Here is an 18,210-nt window from a genome sequence, read left to right as displayed (position 1 = left end):
AGGGGCACTGACCAGAATATCCATCGGGCTGGGCTTCGTTGTAATGGCTTGCAGAAGGTTTATAAAGGTGCAGGAGTCTGTTCCAGGAATGTATGGTTCATAGTCATGGTTGTGCACCCAGTTGGTTAGAGGAGAAGCAGGGGATGATACTTTTCAGCCTTTGTTTTCCTTCTTCTCCTCTGAATTTGTTACATCCCTATTAGAGAATATTCATTTTCCCCTGAATGTTAAAGAGACCATCTCTCTGGAGATTAATCTGGTAAGCTTTCTCTATACAGTCTTCAGTTTCTCTAGAATGAGAGCTGAAATTTCTAGAGGGGTTGATGAGACCCCTGACCCAGGAGTAGAGCCAGGCGTGAGAATTCCCGAGTGGTGTGGGAAATGGGAGGATATGGGCCAAATCTTAAAGGAATTTTCTCACCCTATAGCCTGGGACTTTCCATGTGAACAAATTCAGAACCCAGCTGAGGTGGTAAAGTACCTGAAAGAGAAGTGCCATGATAACTCCAAGGAGGAAAAGATCATTGCAGTGAGCTGGGCCCTGGCATATGTTTATCGCACCCTTCTAGATACTGTAGGGCAGTAGACAGAGGAAGGGGGACAGGGAGATAAATCAGCCACTGTCCCAGTCACTCAGGCTGCAGCTAACACCCCAGGCTCGAGGCCAGCAGCTAAACCAGACAGTGAGCCTAAGCCAGCAGCTAAACCAGTCAGTAAGCCTCAATCAATAGCTGTTGCTACTAGCACGAGAAGTGGAAAGTGCACAGACAAGACCGATCGACCAGCGGATGACGATGATGATGCATGAGAAGGACCCTCAACACCTCCTGATGTAAAACCAGGAGTCAAAGCAACTGGTACAAGATCAGAGGCCAATATTGAGTCTTTTTCCCTAAAGGACCTACGTGGCCTAAGAAAGGATTACACTCGACGACCTGATGAGTCTATAATTAGTTGGTTGGTCCGTCTCTGGGATGCTGCAGGTGAGGCTACAATTCTGGACGGCACTGAAACCAGGCATTTGGGATCCCTGTCACATGATCCTGTCATCAACCAAGGAATGATGAGGGGCCCTAACACTCACAGCCTCTGGGCACGGGTCCTGGACAGTGTAGCACAAAGATACCTGTGTGCAGACGATCTTTATATGCAGCTGACCCAGTGGAAGACTATAGAACAAGGGATCCAATGCCTGAGAGAAATGGCAGTAGCAGAGATTATCTTCTCAGATGGCATAACAACTAGGAATCCGGACTTGGTACCATGTACGTCTGTGATGTGGCGAAAACTTGTACGGCTTAAGCCACAGTTATATGCTTCTGCTTTAGCAATAATGAAGCGGGATGAGAGGGATGAGACCGTGCTCGATATGGCGAAGAAGCTCCGAGCATATGCAGATGCTGTACATGCTCCAACACATGCCAGAATCGCAGCAGTGGAAACACGTCTGCAGAAATTAGAAGACAAGATAGAAGAGAATCATAAGAGACTCAGGGAGGAGATTAAAGAGGACCTTCTCCAAATCTCGACAGTACAAATTAGAGGCCCTGGTATCCAACGCAGACGTTCCCCCGATGGAGAGAGAAGGTACACCCCAGGAGCTGAGCTGTGGTTCTTCCTGCGTGATTGCAGAGAAAACATGAGGAGATGGGATGGAAAATCTACTGCTGCTCTGGTACAACGGGTGCGTGAATTGAAGGAAGGCAAGACTCAGAGAGAGAGTTCCACCAAAAGGAGAGCAGCTTCAGTTGCCCGTAGCCAAGCTGCCAAGTATGATGATGATATGTCCAATCCCATTGAAGGAACCTCTAACACATATGCCCAGGGAACGAAGGATAAACAGACTTAGAGGGGCCCTGCCTCTAGCCAGGGAGATGCGAGGGAAAATCGTGTTTTCTGGACGGTGTGGATTTGTTGGCCTGGCACATCGGAACCACAAAAGTATAAAGCTTTGGTTGATACTGGTGCACAATGCACATTAGTCCCATCAAGATATGTGGGGGCAGAATCTGTCTCTATCACTGGCATGACAGGTGAATCACAGGACTTTACATTGGTGGAAGCTGATGTGATTCTGACTGGAAATAAATGGAAAAAACAGCCTATTGTGACTGGCCCAGAGGCCTCATGCATTTTGGGCATAGAATACCTCCGAAGGGGGTATTTTAAAACCCAAAAGGACTCAGGTGGGCATTTGGGATAGCAGCTGCGGTGACAGTGGGCATCCAGCAATTGAACACCTTGCCTGGACTGTCTGAGAATCCAACTACAGTAGGACTTCTGAAGGGAGAAGAGCAAAAGGTACCAATTGCCACTTCACCAGTGCATCACCGACAATACAGAATAACTCGAGATGCTGTGGTTCCCATCCATAAAATGATCCGTGAGCTGGAGAGCCAAGGGGTGGTCAGCAAAACCCACTCACCCTTCAACAGCCCCATCTGGCCTGTGCGTACATCTGAAGGAGAATGGAGATTGACAGTTGTGTTGGTTTGAAAGTAAAACCAGTGAGAGACTCCAAGTCAGTAATACAATTTAAAAGGAGAAAAGAGAAAAAATAAAATACATGCAATAATATAAAAGAAACAACCACCAACACAGTCAGAAATACAACCTGACACCCTGTCAGTCAGGGTGTTGGTAGGAGTCCGTATAAATGGTGGCTGCAGTCCTCCTGGATGACAGATGTGATTCAGTTGAAGCAGTGCTCCTGTAGAAGGTGCAGTTTTCCTCCGAAGATCCAGCGATGATGTGGAAATGGTCCGACTTTCCTCTGGGATCCAGTGGAAAGGACTGCCTTCGCGTCCCAAACCACAGTTTTTTATCTAGGTAGGAAAGGCTTGGCTCCTGCCCCTGGCTGGGGCATCTCCCAATGGGATGATGTAATCTTATCAGTCACACAATAGGACTTAATGGCCCATTAACGGAATATATCTTCTGGAGGAAGGATGGGTTGTGAAAAGATAACGATGATCATCCCCCTGACTTTATCAGATGGCACATCAGCAGAGGATATCTCCCACAGAGATAAGGATCACCACCCCTCCTACATTTTAACAGATGGTGATAGAATACACATTTTTGCATTGTACCCCAGGACAACAGTGGACTATCGTGCATTGAATGAAGTGACTCCACCACTGAGTGCTGCTTTGTCAGTCATGCTGGAACTCCAGTACGAGTGGGAGTGCAAGGCAGCCAAGTGGTACGCCACTATCGATATCGCCAATGCATTTTTCTCCATTCCTCTGGCAGCAGAATGCAGGCCTCAGTTTACCCTTACAGGGAGGGGAGTGCAGTATACCTGGAACCGACTGCCCCAGGGGTGGAAGCACAGTCCTACCATCTGCCACGGACTGATCCAGACGACACTAGAAAAGGGTGAGGCTCCAGAACATTTACAATGTATTGATGAGATCGTTTTGTGGGGGAACACAGCAGCAGAAGTGTTTGAGAAAGGAGAGAAAATCATCCGAATCCTCCTGGAAGCTGGCTTCGCCATCAAGAAGAGTAAAGTTAAGGGACCTGCTCAAGAGATCCAGTTCTTGGGAGTGAAGTGGCAAGATGGACGGTGTCAGATTCCTACTGATGTCATCAACAAAATCACAGCTATGTCCCCACCAATCAAAAAGAAGGATACACAAGCTTTCTTAGGCACCATAGGCTTTTGGAGAATGCACATTCCTGAGTACAGTCAGATGGTGAGCCCTCTTTACCTGGTTACGTGCAAGAAGAACAATTTCCATTGGGGCCCTGAGCAGCAACAAGCCTTTGCCCAGATAAAGCAGGAAATTGCTCATGCAGTAGCCCTTAGCCCAGTAAGGATGGGACCAGATGTGAAGAACGTGCTCTACTCTGCAGCCGGGAACCATGGTCTGTCCTGGAGCCTTTGGCAGAAGGTGCCTGATGAGACTCGAGGCTGACCACTGGGATTTTGGAGTAGGAGCTACAGACGGTCTGAACCCAACTACACACCAACAGAGAAGGAAATCTTGGCCACCTATGAAGGAGTCCAAGCCACCTTAGAGATGACTGGTACAGAAACACAACTCCTCCTGGCACTCCGAATACCGGTGCTGGGGTGGATGTTCAGAGGAAAGGTTCCCTCCACCCACTATGCCACCAGTGCTACATGGAGCAAGTGGATTGCCCTCATCACACAGCATGCCCGGATTGGAAAACTGAATTGCCCTGGGATTTTGGAAGTAATTACAAATTGGCCTGAAGGTGAAAGTTTTGGTGTCACAGATGAGGAACAAGAACCAGTGGCAAGGGCTGAAGAAGCTCTGCCTTACAAGCAACTGCCAGCAGAGGAAACACATTACACTCTATTCACCGATGGTTCCTGTCACATTGTAGGGATGAATAGGAGGTGGAAAGCAGCTGTGTGGAGCCCCACACGACAGGTCGCAGAGGTCACTGAAGGAGAGGGTGGATCAAGTCAACTTGCTGAACTCAAAGCGGTTCAACTGGCCCTAGACATTGCAGAAAGACAGAAGTCGCCAAAGCTTTATGTCTACACTAATTCATGGATGGTAGCCAATGCTCTGTGGGGATGGCTGGAGAGATGGAAAGAGGCTAACTGGCAGCGTAGAGGAAAGCCAATTTGGGCTGCTGAAGAGTGGAAAGACATTGCCACCCGGTTAGAGAAACTACCTGTGAAAGTTTGCCATGTAGATGCCCATGTCCCCAGAAGTAGAGCTAATGAAGAGCAGCAAAACAATCAGCAGGTAGATCAGGCTGCAAAGATAGCGGTGTTGAAGATAGACCTTGATTGGGAACACAAGGGAGAGTTGTTCCTAGCATAATGGGCCCATGATGCCTCAGGCCACCAGGGCAGAGATGCCACCTATAAGTGGGCACGAGACCAATGGGTGGATCTAACCATGGACAGTATTTTTCAGGTTATCCATGACTGTGAGATGTGTGCTGCCATCAAACAGGCCAAGCGGGTGAAGCCCCTATGGTATGGTGGGGGTTGGACCAAGTACAAGTATGGGGAGGCCTGGCAGATTGATTACATCACACTGCCCCAGGCACGCCAAGGCAAGCGCTACGTGCTCACCATTGTAGATCCACCACTGGATGGTTGGAAACCTACCCTATGTCTCATGCTACAGCCCGTAACACCATCCTGGGCCTTGAAAAGCAGGTCCTTTGGAGGCATGGTACCCCTGAGAGGATTGAGTCAGATAATGGGACTCATTTCAAGAATAGCCTTATCAACACCTGGGCTAAGGAACATGGCATTGAGTGGGTGTACCATATTCCCTACCATGCACCAGCCGCAGGTAAAATGGAGAGGTACAATGGGCTGTTAAAAACCACCTTGAAAGCATTGGGTGGGTGTTTTTGTTTTGATTTGTTAATTTAAATAAATTTATTTTTCTTTTGTGAGACAGAACCAGGAGCAAAAAAAGCAAGGCAGGCTTAAAACTTAAGAGAGTATAAAAAAAAATTATTAACTACACAAACAAAGAGGGGTGGGAAAAAAAAACAAATGCAGAATAAGATGTTTTTTCAGACTACTCCTTTCTTCTCTCTCTTAACCTTTATAACAACAAAACGAACATACAAGTAATACTTTGGTCAGTTTCTAATTTAGTCTTTTTCAGTTCACTTCTGGAGAGAGAAGCCTCTTCTTGTTGAAGCTGTAGGGATTTTTTCACAAGACAGAAGAAAACAGTTTTCTTGTGGTTTTATTTTTCACAATTTGCATCCACCCAGGAACCTGCAATCATGACACTCCTCCCAACTCCACAGCCTTCCCAAAGCTGTAGATGCGGGCCATGTCTGTCTCATGGGGTATTACTTTTAAGAATGAAATGTTCCACAGCAAAGGTTCTCTTCATTTCTTTTCTCTCTGTTCATGTTTCAGCCTCAGAAAACTGAAATCCCCTTCTTTCCTCGGGGCAAAAGATTCTCAACACAGGTGCTTTTTGGTCAAATCATTCATTAAATGGAACATCTTTATCCCCCCATGTCATTCTCCATGTTTTATAGGAATATTCAGTACATCAGTTCATCTCTACAATTTTTAAAAAGGATTTTCAGCCATCTTAACAACATCTTTTCATTTTCTTTCCATCTAAAAAACTCAGCTCTTGCGCTTGTGACTTCAGTAATTTTTTTTATTTCCTTTCATATTCAGAGGAAGGCTGGAGTTTTTGCAAATCTTATCTGAGCACTAAAGGGTTAAAGTTTAACACAACTGCAAGAGTTGGGCCAGGCTCAGGCTGCGCTGGGGGGCACGGATGAGGTGTCAATCAGCCTTTCTGGGGCTGGGCTGCAGCCCCACACTGCTCATGGCCACCCCTGCTTCCAGACAGGGTCTGGCTGCCTCCCCCAGACCGCCTGGGGGCTGGGCAGACCTGGCCTTTCCGACATCAGCAGGAACCGGATCCCCCCACCCTAGAGGCGCAGGCCCATGGAGGAAGCCGTGAAGGTCTTATCAAAGACCCTTTCCTCCTCCCAGCCATTGGGTCCTCTAGTTGCAAACGGGGCCCAAACAGCCTACCGAGCCTCCCCCCACCCCCACATGGCGGGGGAAGCTCAGGTTGATGTTACCTGCTCAGCCGCCGGAAAGACAAAGAGGCTCAGTTCTGGAATACCTCTTTTAAAATGTGTGTTCACAGAGCGAACTAACTTTTTCCCATTGGTTGTTGAAGTTGTTCCAACCCCCACAAAGGAAGCTTCCTTAGAGAGAACTTTCCTTTGAGTTTCTTCTTTCCAAGTCAAACCATCACAGTGGGGGATCTTTCAAAAACTGGGAGCAGCATTTAGCAAAGGCCACCTGGTTAGTTAACACCCCAGGTTCCACCAACCAAGCAGGTCCTGCCCAGTCTGAGTCCCTGAATATAGTAGACGGAGATAAAGTCTCAGTGGCACGTGTCAGAGGTTTGTTAGGGAAGACAGTGTGGATCAATTCTGCCTCGAGTACAGACAAACCCATTAGTGGGATTGTCTTTGCTCAAGGACCAGGTTGTACATGGTGGATAATGCAGAGAGATGGAACAACACGATGTGTACCTCAGGGAGATCTGATTGTGGGGTGAGACTCATATGCAAATATCATTGTTTGCTGGATGTTACTACCATTGTCTGTACATTAGATCACACAGGCTTGAGACAGAAGGAAATGTCTAAGTGTCAAAGGCCTGAGCAAGTGAGATGGAAGGAAATGTGTCTGAGTAAGTGAAAGATGGAAGTTTTTACTTGATGAAGTTTTTACATGGTGTTTAGTATGTTCACGATATGGAGATAAGGGGTGGAATGTCCTAGGGTGATGTTATGGTGCTTGTATCCCCAATCGTGTGTTCTGTTTATGTTTGGTATTATATCCTGTGCTTTCAGGACTGACTCTGAAAGTGAAGGTTTGTTTTGTCTTGTTATCAGCCGGCTCACCTCCCCCATGGTCTGTGTTTAGGAGAGGCTAGGCTTTGCTCGCTTGCTCGCTTTCGCTTTGCTCTTGCTCCTACTTTTTGCTTTTGCCCTTGCTTTTGCTTATTAGTTCGTTGAGCTAGGCAGTCCAATTTTTTCCCTGGACTGTTTTTTTCTTTCCCTTTCCTGAATACCATCTGAACCTGTTCCAGACAGGGACCTGGGAAACATCAAGAAACACCAGGAGTCTGCATTTCATGATCTGCAGCAGTCATCCCCAACGCCGGAGACTGACACCTGGGCGACCATTTGCAGGGTAGACTTTCTGAGTTTGTCATCCTTTCAGAGCGGTGAAAGAGTTTTTGTCATCTGGTGGTTTTCATTGTTTTGTGCTGGGGAGTGTTTTGCTTGTTAAATAAACAGGGTTTTTTCCAGTTCTCTATGAGGAAATTCTTCCTGAAGCCGTTGGTGCGAGGAGGAGTCGTGGGGGTTTGCTTTCTGGGGGCTCCTTCTGGAGGTTTTCCCCCAAATTTGCCCTAAACCAGGACAGATATTTATCAAAACTGCTAGACCCAGTGGCTAGAGGATGGCAAACTTGCCTACAAGCAATTGCTGCTACAGCTATCCTATTAGAAGAAGCTCAAAAGTTAACCTTGCAAGGAAAGATCAGAATACACACACCACATGACCTTAAAACAGTCTTAAGTCACAGAGCCCAATAGTGGCTAATGGATTCCCGAATATTAAAATATGAAATTATCCTAATGAACAATGACAATTTAGAATTGAATACCTCCAAAATCTAAACTGCGCACAATTCCTATCTGGGGAACCCCTAACTGATTTGGAACATAATTGTATTGAATTAATAAACCTACAAACTAAAATAAGATAAGATCTAGAAGATACACCTTTGCCATATGGAAGGATTTTGTTCACTGATGGGTCCTCAAGAGTAATAGAGGGAAAAAGGGTGTCAGGATATGCAGTTATAGAAGGGACAGACATGAAGGTTGCAGAAAGGGGGAAGCTGCCATCAAACTGGTCAGCTCAGTGTTGTGAAATCTATGCACTGAAGAGACGGTTAGATTTGTTAGAGAAGGATCAAGGAACTATCTACACAGACTCACAATTTGCATTTGGGATTGTTCATACATTTGGTAAGATTTGGGAGGAACGAGGATACTTAAATTCGAAAGGAAAGAACTTGGTACATACGTAGTTGGTAAAATTAATACTCAAATCCCTATATAAACCAGAAGAAATAGCAGTAGTGCACGTTAAAGGATATCAGAGGGGAGACACTTTAGAAATAAAAGGGAATCAATTAGCAGACCAGATGGCTAAAGAAGTAGCTTTAGACCCGAAAGAGCCAATAAAAATCTTGAGACTAGAGGAAACACCAAGTAAAGGGGAAGAAGAAAAGAAACCAACATTTAGTGAGAAGGAGTTAAAGGAAATAAAAGAACTAGGATTACATCAAGGGGAACAAGGGGAATGGTTGACATCTGATGGGCGTAAGTTCCTAAACAGGGCTTTAGCCCGAAAAATATTATCAGAAATGCATGAATTAACCCATTGGGGAATCCAAGGGTTATGTGACCACTTCTTAAGAAAGAACATATGTATCGGGGTGTATAATCTAGCAAAAGCAGTTACAAAAGGGTGTGTCATCTGCCAAAAAGTAGACCAAAAGATTATGAGAAAAATAACACCTGGAGGAAGAGAGTTAACTTTAAGACCATTTCAAAATATACAAGTGGACTTCACTGAAATGCCCCCGATACAAGGATATAAACATCTATTAGTAATGGTAGACCATCTCACCCACTGGGTGGAAGCATTCCCCACCAGGAAGGAAACGGCAGAGGTAGTTGCAAAGATAATTTTAGAAGAAATAGTTCCACGTTATGGACTAGTAAATAATATTGATTCAGATTGAGGTCCACATTTCATCACCCAAGCATTACATGAAGTAATTAAGGCTCTGGGAATGAAATGGAGGTTACATACCCCATGGTATCCCCAGAGTTCAGGGAGGGTAAAGAGAATGAATAAAACTCTCAAAAATGTGTTAACAAAATTAATTTCTGAAACACAAATGAATTGGCTTAAGTGCCTACCTCTTGCCCTTTTGCGGATAAGAACCAGACCCCGGTCAGACATAGGGGTTTCCCCCTATGAAATGATGTTCGGGCTTCCTTTCCTTATCACTCCTTTCAGTACAGGGAACTACTTGGAAGGAGAAATAGCAACCCAAAAATACCTAGAGGCCATTGGGAGGACACTGGGAAATCTTAGAAAAAAGGGATACCTCCCCCAAACTTCTCCCCTTGATGCGGATGTACACCAGATCCGTCCTGGAGATTGGGTGCTAATAAAATCCTGGAATAACATACCATTAACCCCTAGGTTTGAAGGCCCATTCCAAGTGTTACTCACTACACACACCGCAGTGCGGACCCAGGAACGTGGCTGGACACACATCTCTCGAGTTAAAGGACCAGTATCACCCCCTGGTAGTGAACCAGATCCAGTCACACCATCGACAGATGCCCCTGAGTGGACTGCTATCCGAGACCCAAAAAATTTCAAATTAACATTAAAGAGAAAACCAAAAAACAGTTGAAGAGCTCCTGCAAAAGATTAACTGGATTTTTTTTTGTGTGTGTACAAGTTAGTATTATGTTCCAATAAGGGTTCTGTAACAAGACAAAGGGTAACATCTTTCAGAAGTTACTTAAAGTCATGTTTGTACCCATGTTCTACCTGTTCTGATACTGTTGCTGTTGCTTGGATAGTTGGAAGGTCAAAGTAGTAAGAGTTGGCAAAGTTAAAAGTTACTGTTTGTATGCTTCCCCTGATAATTGACTAGAATCTTGGAGGATTCATATACTCTTCTGAGCTTTTAAGGTATAGCTTACATACTACACATGGTTCTTTATTAACTTCAGCTTTCAAACAAGCACTTCCTGCAAACCACAATTCCACCCCAAGAAGGTTTCAACACTAACACAATAAATCTCCTACAGAGCACTCTCCAAGGGTGACTAAATTAGTAGGGAAGTGGGAGTAGAAGGAGCCGGCTGCTAAGAAAGACTCTAATACACATCCAGGAAGTCTCCTTGTTCCCCAAGAGGCAAGACCAGGTGAGGTCAAGAGAGATGGCTCATACTGGACTCTTGGGAAGAATAGTGTTAATCCTATTCATAGGTAACACCCGAGGGAGTGAAGAGGATGCTTGTACCAAATGCTACCACCCTCTCTATGATGGAGAAAACCTTAAGTCTCTCTTGAAGGTTCATACCAACCTAAATCACAAATGCTTCAATAACTCCCAATTAAACACCTGTCAAGAAGATGAGAAAGTCTATTGGCTTGTAAAAAATACTGCTTCTTATAAGCAACGCCTACTTGGGGAATGCCCCGTAGGAGATACCTGGCTTTGCTTCAAGTACAAAGCCAACCGAGACAGATTGGTAGACCCGGTAAAAGAAAAACAATTAACAACACAAGAAAAAGATAATTTAGATATTCCTGTGGAGAAAAATTTATTTATAGATCTAGTGGAAAGAATCAGTGAAGAATTAAAATTGACAGACTGCTGGATTTGCAGAAGTACCCAAATGACTGAAATCTGGCCATGGGAAGGAATAAGTTTAAGCCCATTAGAAATACTGAGATGGACCCAAATTAAATAAGAACTACAAGTTGTAGGAGCAAGGGGAAGAGAACAATGGGATTTCAAGTCCAGGGTAATTGGGGAGGAATGCATCATGAGAACAGGGAAGAGATATAATACTCCCATAGGGAAAATGGCATGTAAAAGATACCTAATAATAAAAGATCTGGGCACAAGGCGGATCCCCAGAGAGCCAAATAGATACTGGTCTGTTGGAAAAAAGGAAAGAGGGTGTATTTACCATGAAAGATACTGATTACACGAATGTGCAGAGAAAGGAGTTAACCCATTTTGGGGAGTAAGGGAACTGTTGAAGTTTTGGGAATCCCCAACCGAAATAAAGGATGCATTTTGGGAAGCTCCACAACCTTTATTTTGGATCTGTGGTAATACAGCATATACCAAACTTCCTGGAGATTGGGCAGGGAGTTGCACTATAGGGATTATTAAACCAGCCTTCTTCCTATTGCCAAAAGTCAGGAACACACTTAGGAGTCCCAGTATATGACGATTTAAAGAAAATAAGCAGAAAAAAAAATAAGTATAATCGAGATGGGGGTAACCAAAAGTGTAAGGGAAAAGTATGGACCCCAGAAGAAATTATTAAAACCTACGGGCCGGCTACTTGGGCCCAAGATGGATCATGGGGATACCGTACCCCAATTTATATGCTATCAGGCTCCAAGCAGTACTCGAGGTAATCTCCAACCGGACAGCCCTTGCACTTGACCATATCAGTGACCAATTAACTCAAACAAGAGCAGTGATATACCAAGTTAGATTAGCTGTAGACTACCTATTAGCAGATGAAGGAGGGATATGTGGGAAATTTAACTCCTCTGAGAGCTGCCTGGAAATTGATGATAAAAGTTCAGTAATTAAAAACATCTCCAAAGAAATTCGAAAATCAGCATATGTGGGTGCCCAAGAGTGGACTCCTCTAATGGATACAAGCTGGTGGAACAACTTTTGGTCCTTCAAAGGAACATGGTGGAAGAAGGCTGCGTTTATAATAATATGCGCAACCACTGGACTACTATTTTTGCCATGCCTACTTCCCTGCCTTATCCGGGTAGTAACCTCCACTATCCAAGCCAGTATACAACTCCCAGAACTAACCAAAAACAAACCAAAATTATGTTAATAGAGAGCCAAGAACAAGGAAGTCAAAAACAAAAGCAAAAAGATGCCAAAGAAATATATGAGCAATATCAAAAACTAAAGAAATTTTCTGTCCAAGAAACTAAAATCATAGATTGATGCAGGCTAAGGCCTGATAAAAGAAATAGATGGGGGAATTTTTACAAACAAGTTCCTGTTTGTTCTGTTAATGTTCTGTTAACTGTGGAAAACACCCTGATTTTATGTTAATTGTTGCTGTTGTTCTGTTCTGATTCCCACTCCCTGGAATTACCCTGCACCTATGCCCTTTCCCTCCTGTCGGGTAATGCCTTCGTTGCTCCCAAAATGGTGCCTGGCAAATAAGAAAACCGCAAGTGCTTATGGGACACAACTCAGTAATAAAATAAAAAAACCCTAAAACAATGAGCCAATATAACATCAAAAACTAAAAATGGTACTCCCAGGTAGGGAAAACAGTGGAGAAGATGAAATCACCAACCAGGACTCTCTTGCCTTGTCACCATGACCCGAACAGCACATGATCGACATGACACCCCTGGACTACGAGCCAGCCAGTGTCTTCTGAGGGAATTCCTGTGAGGATAGAAGGCCCAGCTCTGCTGCACAGCAAAGCTGAATTTCTCTTCCTCTGGATCATCCATCGGGAGCAGCGGTGGTGCACGTGACCCATCGGGCCCCCCACCCAGAGCTGATTTCTCAATAAAGACATTAAAAAATGAGCTGGTCTCCTTGCCCTTATTTATTTCACCTTTGCGGGGGAAAGGGCTCAGAGATCCCAGGATTTTCCCCTAAAGCACCTGAGCAGATGGTGAAAGTCCTTTTTTTTTAGTGAGGTAGGGTGTTAATAAAGTCCCAGTTCAGTGGTTGCTCTCACCAGCAAAAGCTCACCCCACTGCAGAAGAAGAAGGACCTGTCTGGGCTCCTGCAGTGCTAGCGAATTCTCCTCCCCCCAGGCAGCAGCTCCATCCATCCATCCTCCTCTGAAGTCGAGAGCAAGAGAGATGGGAGCTTCACCCAATCCCTTTTCCCCAGCCCAATTCTCGCAGTATCTCTGCCCCTCCACGAGAGACCTCCCAGATAAGAGGGCAGCCAGCTGCACCGTTCCTGGGGAAACTTCTTGTGTCTCTCTTAAGTACTCGGTCATTATTGTCTCTTAGCAACAAAAATGGGAGAAAATTCTCAGAGAAAGAAACAAAAGGAGAACTCCTAAACTCCAACAATTGCACTGCAAGCATTAATTGTAACACTGTGTACACCAGTATTAAACTGGTGACTTGCAGGATACACCTGAGTCTCTCAGCCATTCCTCTCAGCCCCAACCAACATCTCACGAACACTGCAAAATCTAGTTCCTTCAGCAGATTATAACTAGTGTTACTGGCTTCTCAGCAGCAAATGCTGCCACCGCACCCTGGCCAGAGCCACTGCCAACTGATTGTATGCAGCATGAACACATCAAGAGAACAAACAGGAACAGAGAACAAATGCAGTAGATTTTACAAGGTACTTCAGCTCACCGTTAAAACTTTTTAGGTAATAACTGCACTTTACTTAGGTCACTACTCAGAATCGCTATCCCCATTGTCTTGGTTTGAAAGATAGGTGTCTGCCAAGGAAGGTGGGAATCTCCCTTGGAATGGAAAATATGACCCACTTTTTCCAAATTATTATAACTTTGAAATTAAGGGGCTTTCAGGCATAGATATGGGAAAGGGAATAACAATTCTTTGCTAGTAGGTATATGTATAAGAAGGCAAACAAAGAACAAAAATGGCAGCAACAACAAACAAAAACAGAAACCAAACCATAGCCTTCTCTCAGCTGTCAAGCACTTCCCCTTTGGTGTAGTTATGGTCACAGCTGGCAGGGTGCTGTTGGCTCCTGGCCAGGCAGGTGCGATAATTCTCCCACGGCTGCAGGGGGCGCTGTGGCATGAGCTCAGTTGCTTCTTCATGTGGGTAATGGTGGGCGCAGCCAGTGGAAGATAATGCAAAGGGACTTCCTTTACAAGCTCACAGGGGAAGCTGGTCCCAGTGCCCCTCTAGATAGTAAAATGGGCTGTACCAGGAACCTTGGAAGCAGCAAACTGGAACAGCAGAGGCGAGCAGACTCCAGAGTAGTAAACAAAATGTAACAGAAACTCCGCAGCTGTAGCAGGAGCCACAGGGTGTCCCAGCAGGCAGGGGGTGAGTAGTTACAGTGTAGCAAAAAATCCAGAGCAGTGGCAGAGAAACAGCAGGGCTGGGCAGCAGCATCCAGGCTCCCAAACACGGTTGGGAGAGGCTCCCTTGGAGGGGGGAGGGGTCCCGGGTTTTCCCCTGAGTAGATGGTGAAGGTCCTTTCCAGTGAGGTAGTGTTAATAAGGTCTCAGTGCAATGGCCGCTCTTATGAGCAAAGCTTCACTCACGGTAGGAGAAGACAGCAGGCGACGGAACTCCGCAGTGGTGGCGAAATCTTCCCACAGCAACCGCAGCGTGTCTGTGTCCCCGAGAGCGAGAGAGAGCGGAAGAGAAGCCGAGCCCAGCCCCGAGCCCCCCAGCCAAAATCTCATGGTATCTCTGTCCTTCCGAAGAGAAAGCCCCTCAGCTAAGATAGTGCCTCCAGCTGCACTCCTCCCCCTCCCCCTTGGCGACATCTTTTGTTTCTCTTAAGTACCGGTCATTATTATCTCTTAGCAACAAATGGGACAAAATTCCATGACAGAAAGAAAAAAGGAAAAAATCCTAACCTCCAACACCCATATAAAGAAAAAAGTATATTTGTTATAATCACCCTTTATTTATAGCTACTGTATCGCCTGAAGCATGACACAAAAGTAAATGTGACCATTTTCCCCCACTTACCTTTCTTGTCAATAGACTTTTACGCCTCATTCCGCAAGCCTCTAACTGAAGACGCCCTCGTAATGCTAATTCAATTAACATACAGCCACGCAATCCCGAAGAGATGCAATCATTCCAAAATGATGTGTAACCCTGTGAAGAATGAAAGGCAGTAAGATATTTCCATTTCCACCTGAAAGCAAATCAAAAAAGAGGCTTATGGCATTCTCTAAATAGTTCTCTGGCCCTCACACTAGCATCGCTAGTCAGCTACCATTCCTCTACTGAAACATGAAAGAAAACAGACTCATCCCCTATTAGTTTTGACACTTGGTCTCTACTCTTTAAAAAGAAGGGAAAGTTCAGGAAAGATGCAAAACAAACCAGAAAGATATCAAGAACTGGGAGATATAAAGTATAGTTTATATGTAGTCAGAAGACCTCCATGGTCTGCAGGGGTACAGCTCCTTCACCGTGGTCTTTACCACAGGCTGCAAGGGAATCTGCTCCAGCACCTGAAGCACCTCCTCGCCTTCCTTCACTGACCTTGGTGTCTGCAGAGTTGTTTCTCTCGCATATCCTCACTCCTCTCTGACTGCAATTGCTCTCATGAAGTTTTCTCCCCCCTTCTTAAATATGTTATCACAAAAGCGTTACCATTTCTAATTGGCTCGGTCTTGGCCAGCAGCGGGTCTTTCCTGGAGCCAGCTGACATTGGCTCTGCTGGACATGGAGGAAGCTCTCAGCACTTCTCACAGAAGCCATCCCTGTAGCCCCCTTGCTACCAAAACCTGGCCACACAAACCCAATACAATTGTTCTAATATGGACTGCCAAACTTCAAGCTACATTTGTTCTATGAACCACACTACCACATTGTCACAGCACAGCCAGTCTATAGCTGGGCAAATAATTTAGCCATAAATAAGAAACCCAGTTCAGCTAGCCTGGTTTGATAAACAGGTCCCTGGGTGAACAACTATAGGATATAGTCAAACCCAAACAGGGACTTCAGCCAATCACATTCCATCCTAAACTGCAGACTTCTCACTAGTCAGAGAGATAGGAGGTCCAAAATCCCAGCCAATCAGCTGTCTAAGCCTGAGAAATTCAAACCCCCTATAAAAAGGGGCGGCCATAATAAACTCAGTGCTGTTTCTTGAGGACCCTCAGTAAATTCGTGTCACCTCTGTCTCCAACCAACGACCCCATCGTAACATGTGGTAACCACCTAAGTGATCCGACTCAGCCATTTCCTGTGAGCAGAATGGGAGGAGACAGACCAGTGTGCGGGGAACAAATGCCGGAAAAAACAGCAAAAAAAGCTGAAAAATTAGATGCGTGCAAGAAAAGCCGTCCAAATATACAGCGAGCAGAGCTGTTTGCAGTGGAAAACCGCAGAAAAAAATCCAGATTTCCTTTATATATACCCCTTTTTAAATAGAAAAAACAAACCATTGAAGATATGGGTGGATGTGTCTCCGTGGAGGAACATCAAGCAATTATTAGATTAATTTTCTACAATAATGAGATATAGACTATGAAAAAGAGACTTTATTAAACTTAATATCATGGACTAAAAACCGGGGCTTAGAATCAACTAGAGACTGCATTAGATATGAATACCTGGACGCAGACTAGGAAATATATAATAGATGCCGCTTCAAAAGGCAATCAAAGCACTGTTACAGTTCTAAGATCTTGGAGACTCGAATTTGCTAAGGCAGATAAAAACTGACGTGTGTGGAGGGGCTCCGGTGGGCGGTGCAGCAGGGGCTGGTAGCCAGACCCAGGTGGGAGGCAGCGAGCTAGATTGTCGAACCGAGCCATGTGGCGCAGCAGTAGTCAGCATGGCCCCAACACACAGCGCCGGTGGCATGCACAGCCCCAGCGGGCAGCCAGCCCATGGCCGTCGGAGAGGCTCTGCCGAGCTGTGATTCCTAGACAGCCAACAGAGAACAGTCCGTGCTGCAGGGATGCCACACGGGGCTGGAACGTCTTGTGCCCACGCAGCAGGGCTGCTGTGCTGAGCCAGAGCACCCCGCACTACCCCGTGCTGCTGTGCCAGAGCACATAGTAGCTGCTCTGGAGTGCTACCCCGGGCCACCATGTGGGGCAAGTGCCTCAGGGCCCCGCCGCCATGCCATATGGCCTCCGGGACAGCCCCCTCACGTTGGAGCTGACCACGCCCCACTCCTACCCAGAGCTAATTGACTAAGCTGCGAAGCTGCGCCTACAGCCCTGCCTCCGATGGCCACATCTGCCTGCTGCTGCCACACGGGAGCGGGCCCCAATGAGATGTCATCGCAGGTGCCCAGATGTCAAGCTTACGTCACTCCTAGAAATACACCAAAACCAGGAAGTCCCAACACAGCAATGCCGAGCCCCAGTCCCAGTCTCGGCCCTGCTCCTACCACTGCCACAGCTTCAACGCATCTGCGACCAAAGCTCCAACAGCCCCAAAAAACCACACCGCTGATGGATACACAAGACACCCACAGAGGGAACCCAAGTCTCCACCCTGCTACCAAATCCAGAAAGGAAGCACTCACAGTAGTGCTGGCATCAGCTACAGCCCCATAGCTGTTCAAATCAGATGCCATCTCCACTCACGACCCAATTATCTTGTAGATAGAGGTAAAACAAAAGGCAGTTGAAAGTGGAGATATAAAGGGAGCTAAACTAATTTCTGTGTCCATGTCTTCACCATCGCAAGAGGACTGGCAGAAAAAGGGGGTAACGATTGTAGCATTCCCAGTTGTACGAGGTAATGGAAATACACCCAACAAATATATATCATTTAATTAGCAAATAACCTTTCAGAGCTATGCCAACTAGCCACTAAAGACGGGCTAGGGTCACCTGCTGTTGCAAATATGCTTTGATTTATAAGTGCTACTGAATTAACCTCCTATAACATGAAGCAATTTGCAAAATTACTCTGTATTCCAGTGCAATATATGATGTTTAAATCAACCTAGAGGTCTTATACAGAGGACCAGGGACTGCAAAATTCAAGAGCTTCGCAGCAAAATCCATGCTTTGGGGCAGGGATTTCTCAACTTATGGGACTGTGCCCCGTGGAAGATCCACAAACCCAAGCACATCTGAACCCCTCATTCCTAGCTCAAGCAAAGAAATTAAGAATGCAAGCTCTAATGAAAATCACAAACCTGTCTGTATC

The 18,210-nt window shown here is 45.7% G+C and overlaps 1 protein-coding gene across 2 annotated transcripts in view; it reads right to left on the bottom strand.

Moving 5' to 3' along the window:
* Positions 1-18,210, bottom strand: part of LOC148220310 (Golgi phosphoprotein 3-like) — a 149,832-nt gene that overhangs the window by 104,445 nt on the left and 27,177 nt on the right. For both annotated transcript variants that reach the window (XM_088155669.1, XM_088155668.1), the window contains exon 2: positions 15,049-15,180. In XM_088155669.1, coding sequence (XP_088011795.1) covers positions 15,049-15,180 — 132 coding nt within the window. The remainder of the gene's footprint in view (positions 1-15,048; positions 15,181-18,210) is intronic.

This window comes from Sturnus vulgaris, chromosome W, assembly GCF_052056855.1.
Source record: "Sturnus vulgaris isolate bStuVul1 chromosome W, bStuVul1.hap1, whole genome shotgun sequence".
Lineage (NCBI taxonomy): Eukaryota > Metazoa > Chordata > Aves > Passeriformes > Sturnidae > Sturnus > Sturnus vulgaris.
Note: the sequence above shows the minus strand (reverse complement) of the source record. Positions and strands in the feature narration are given on the sequence as shown.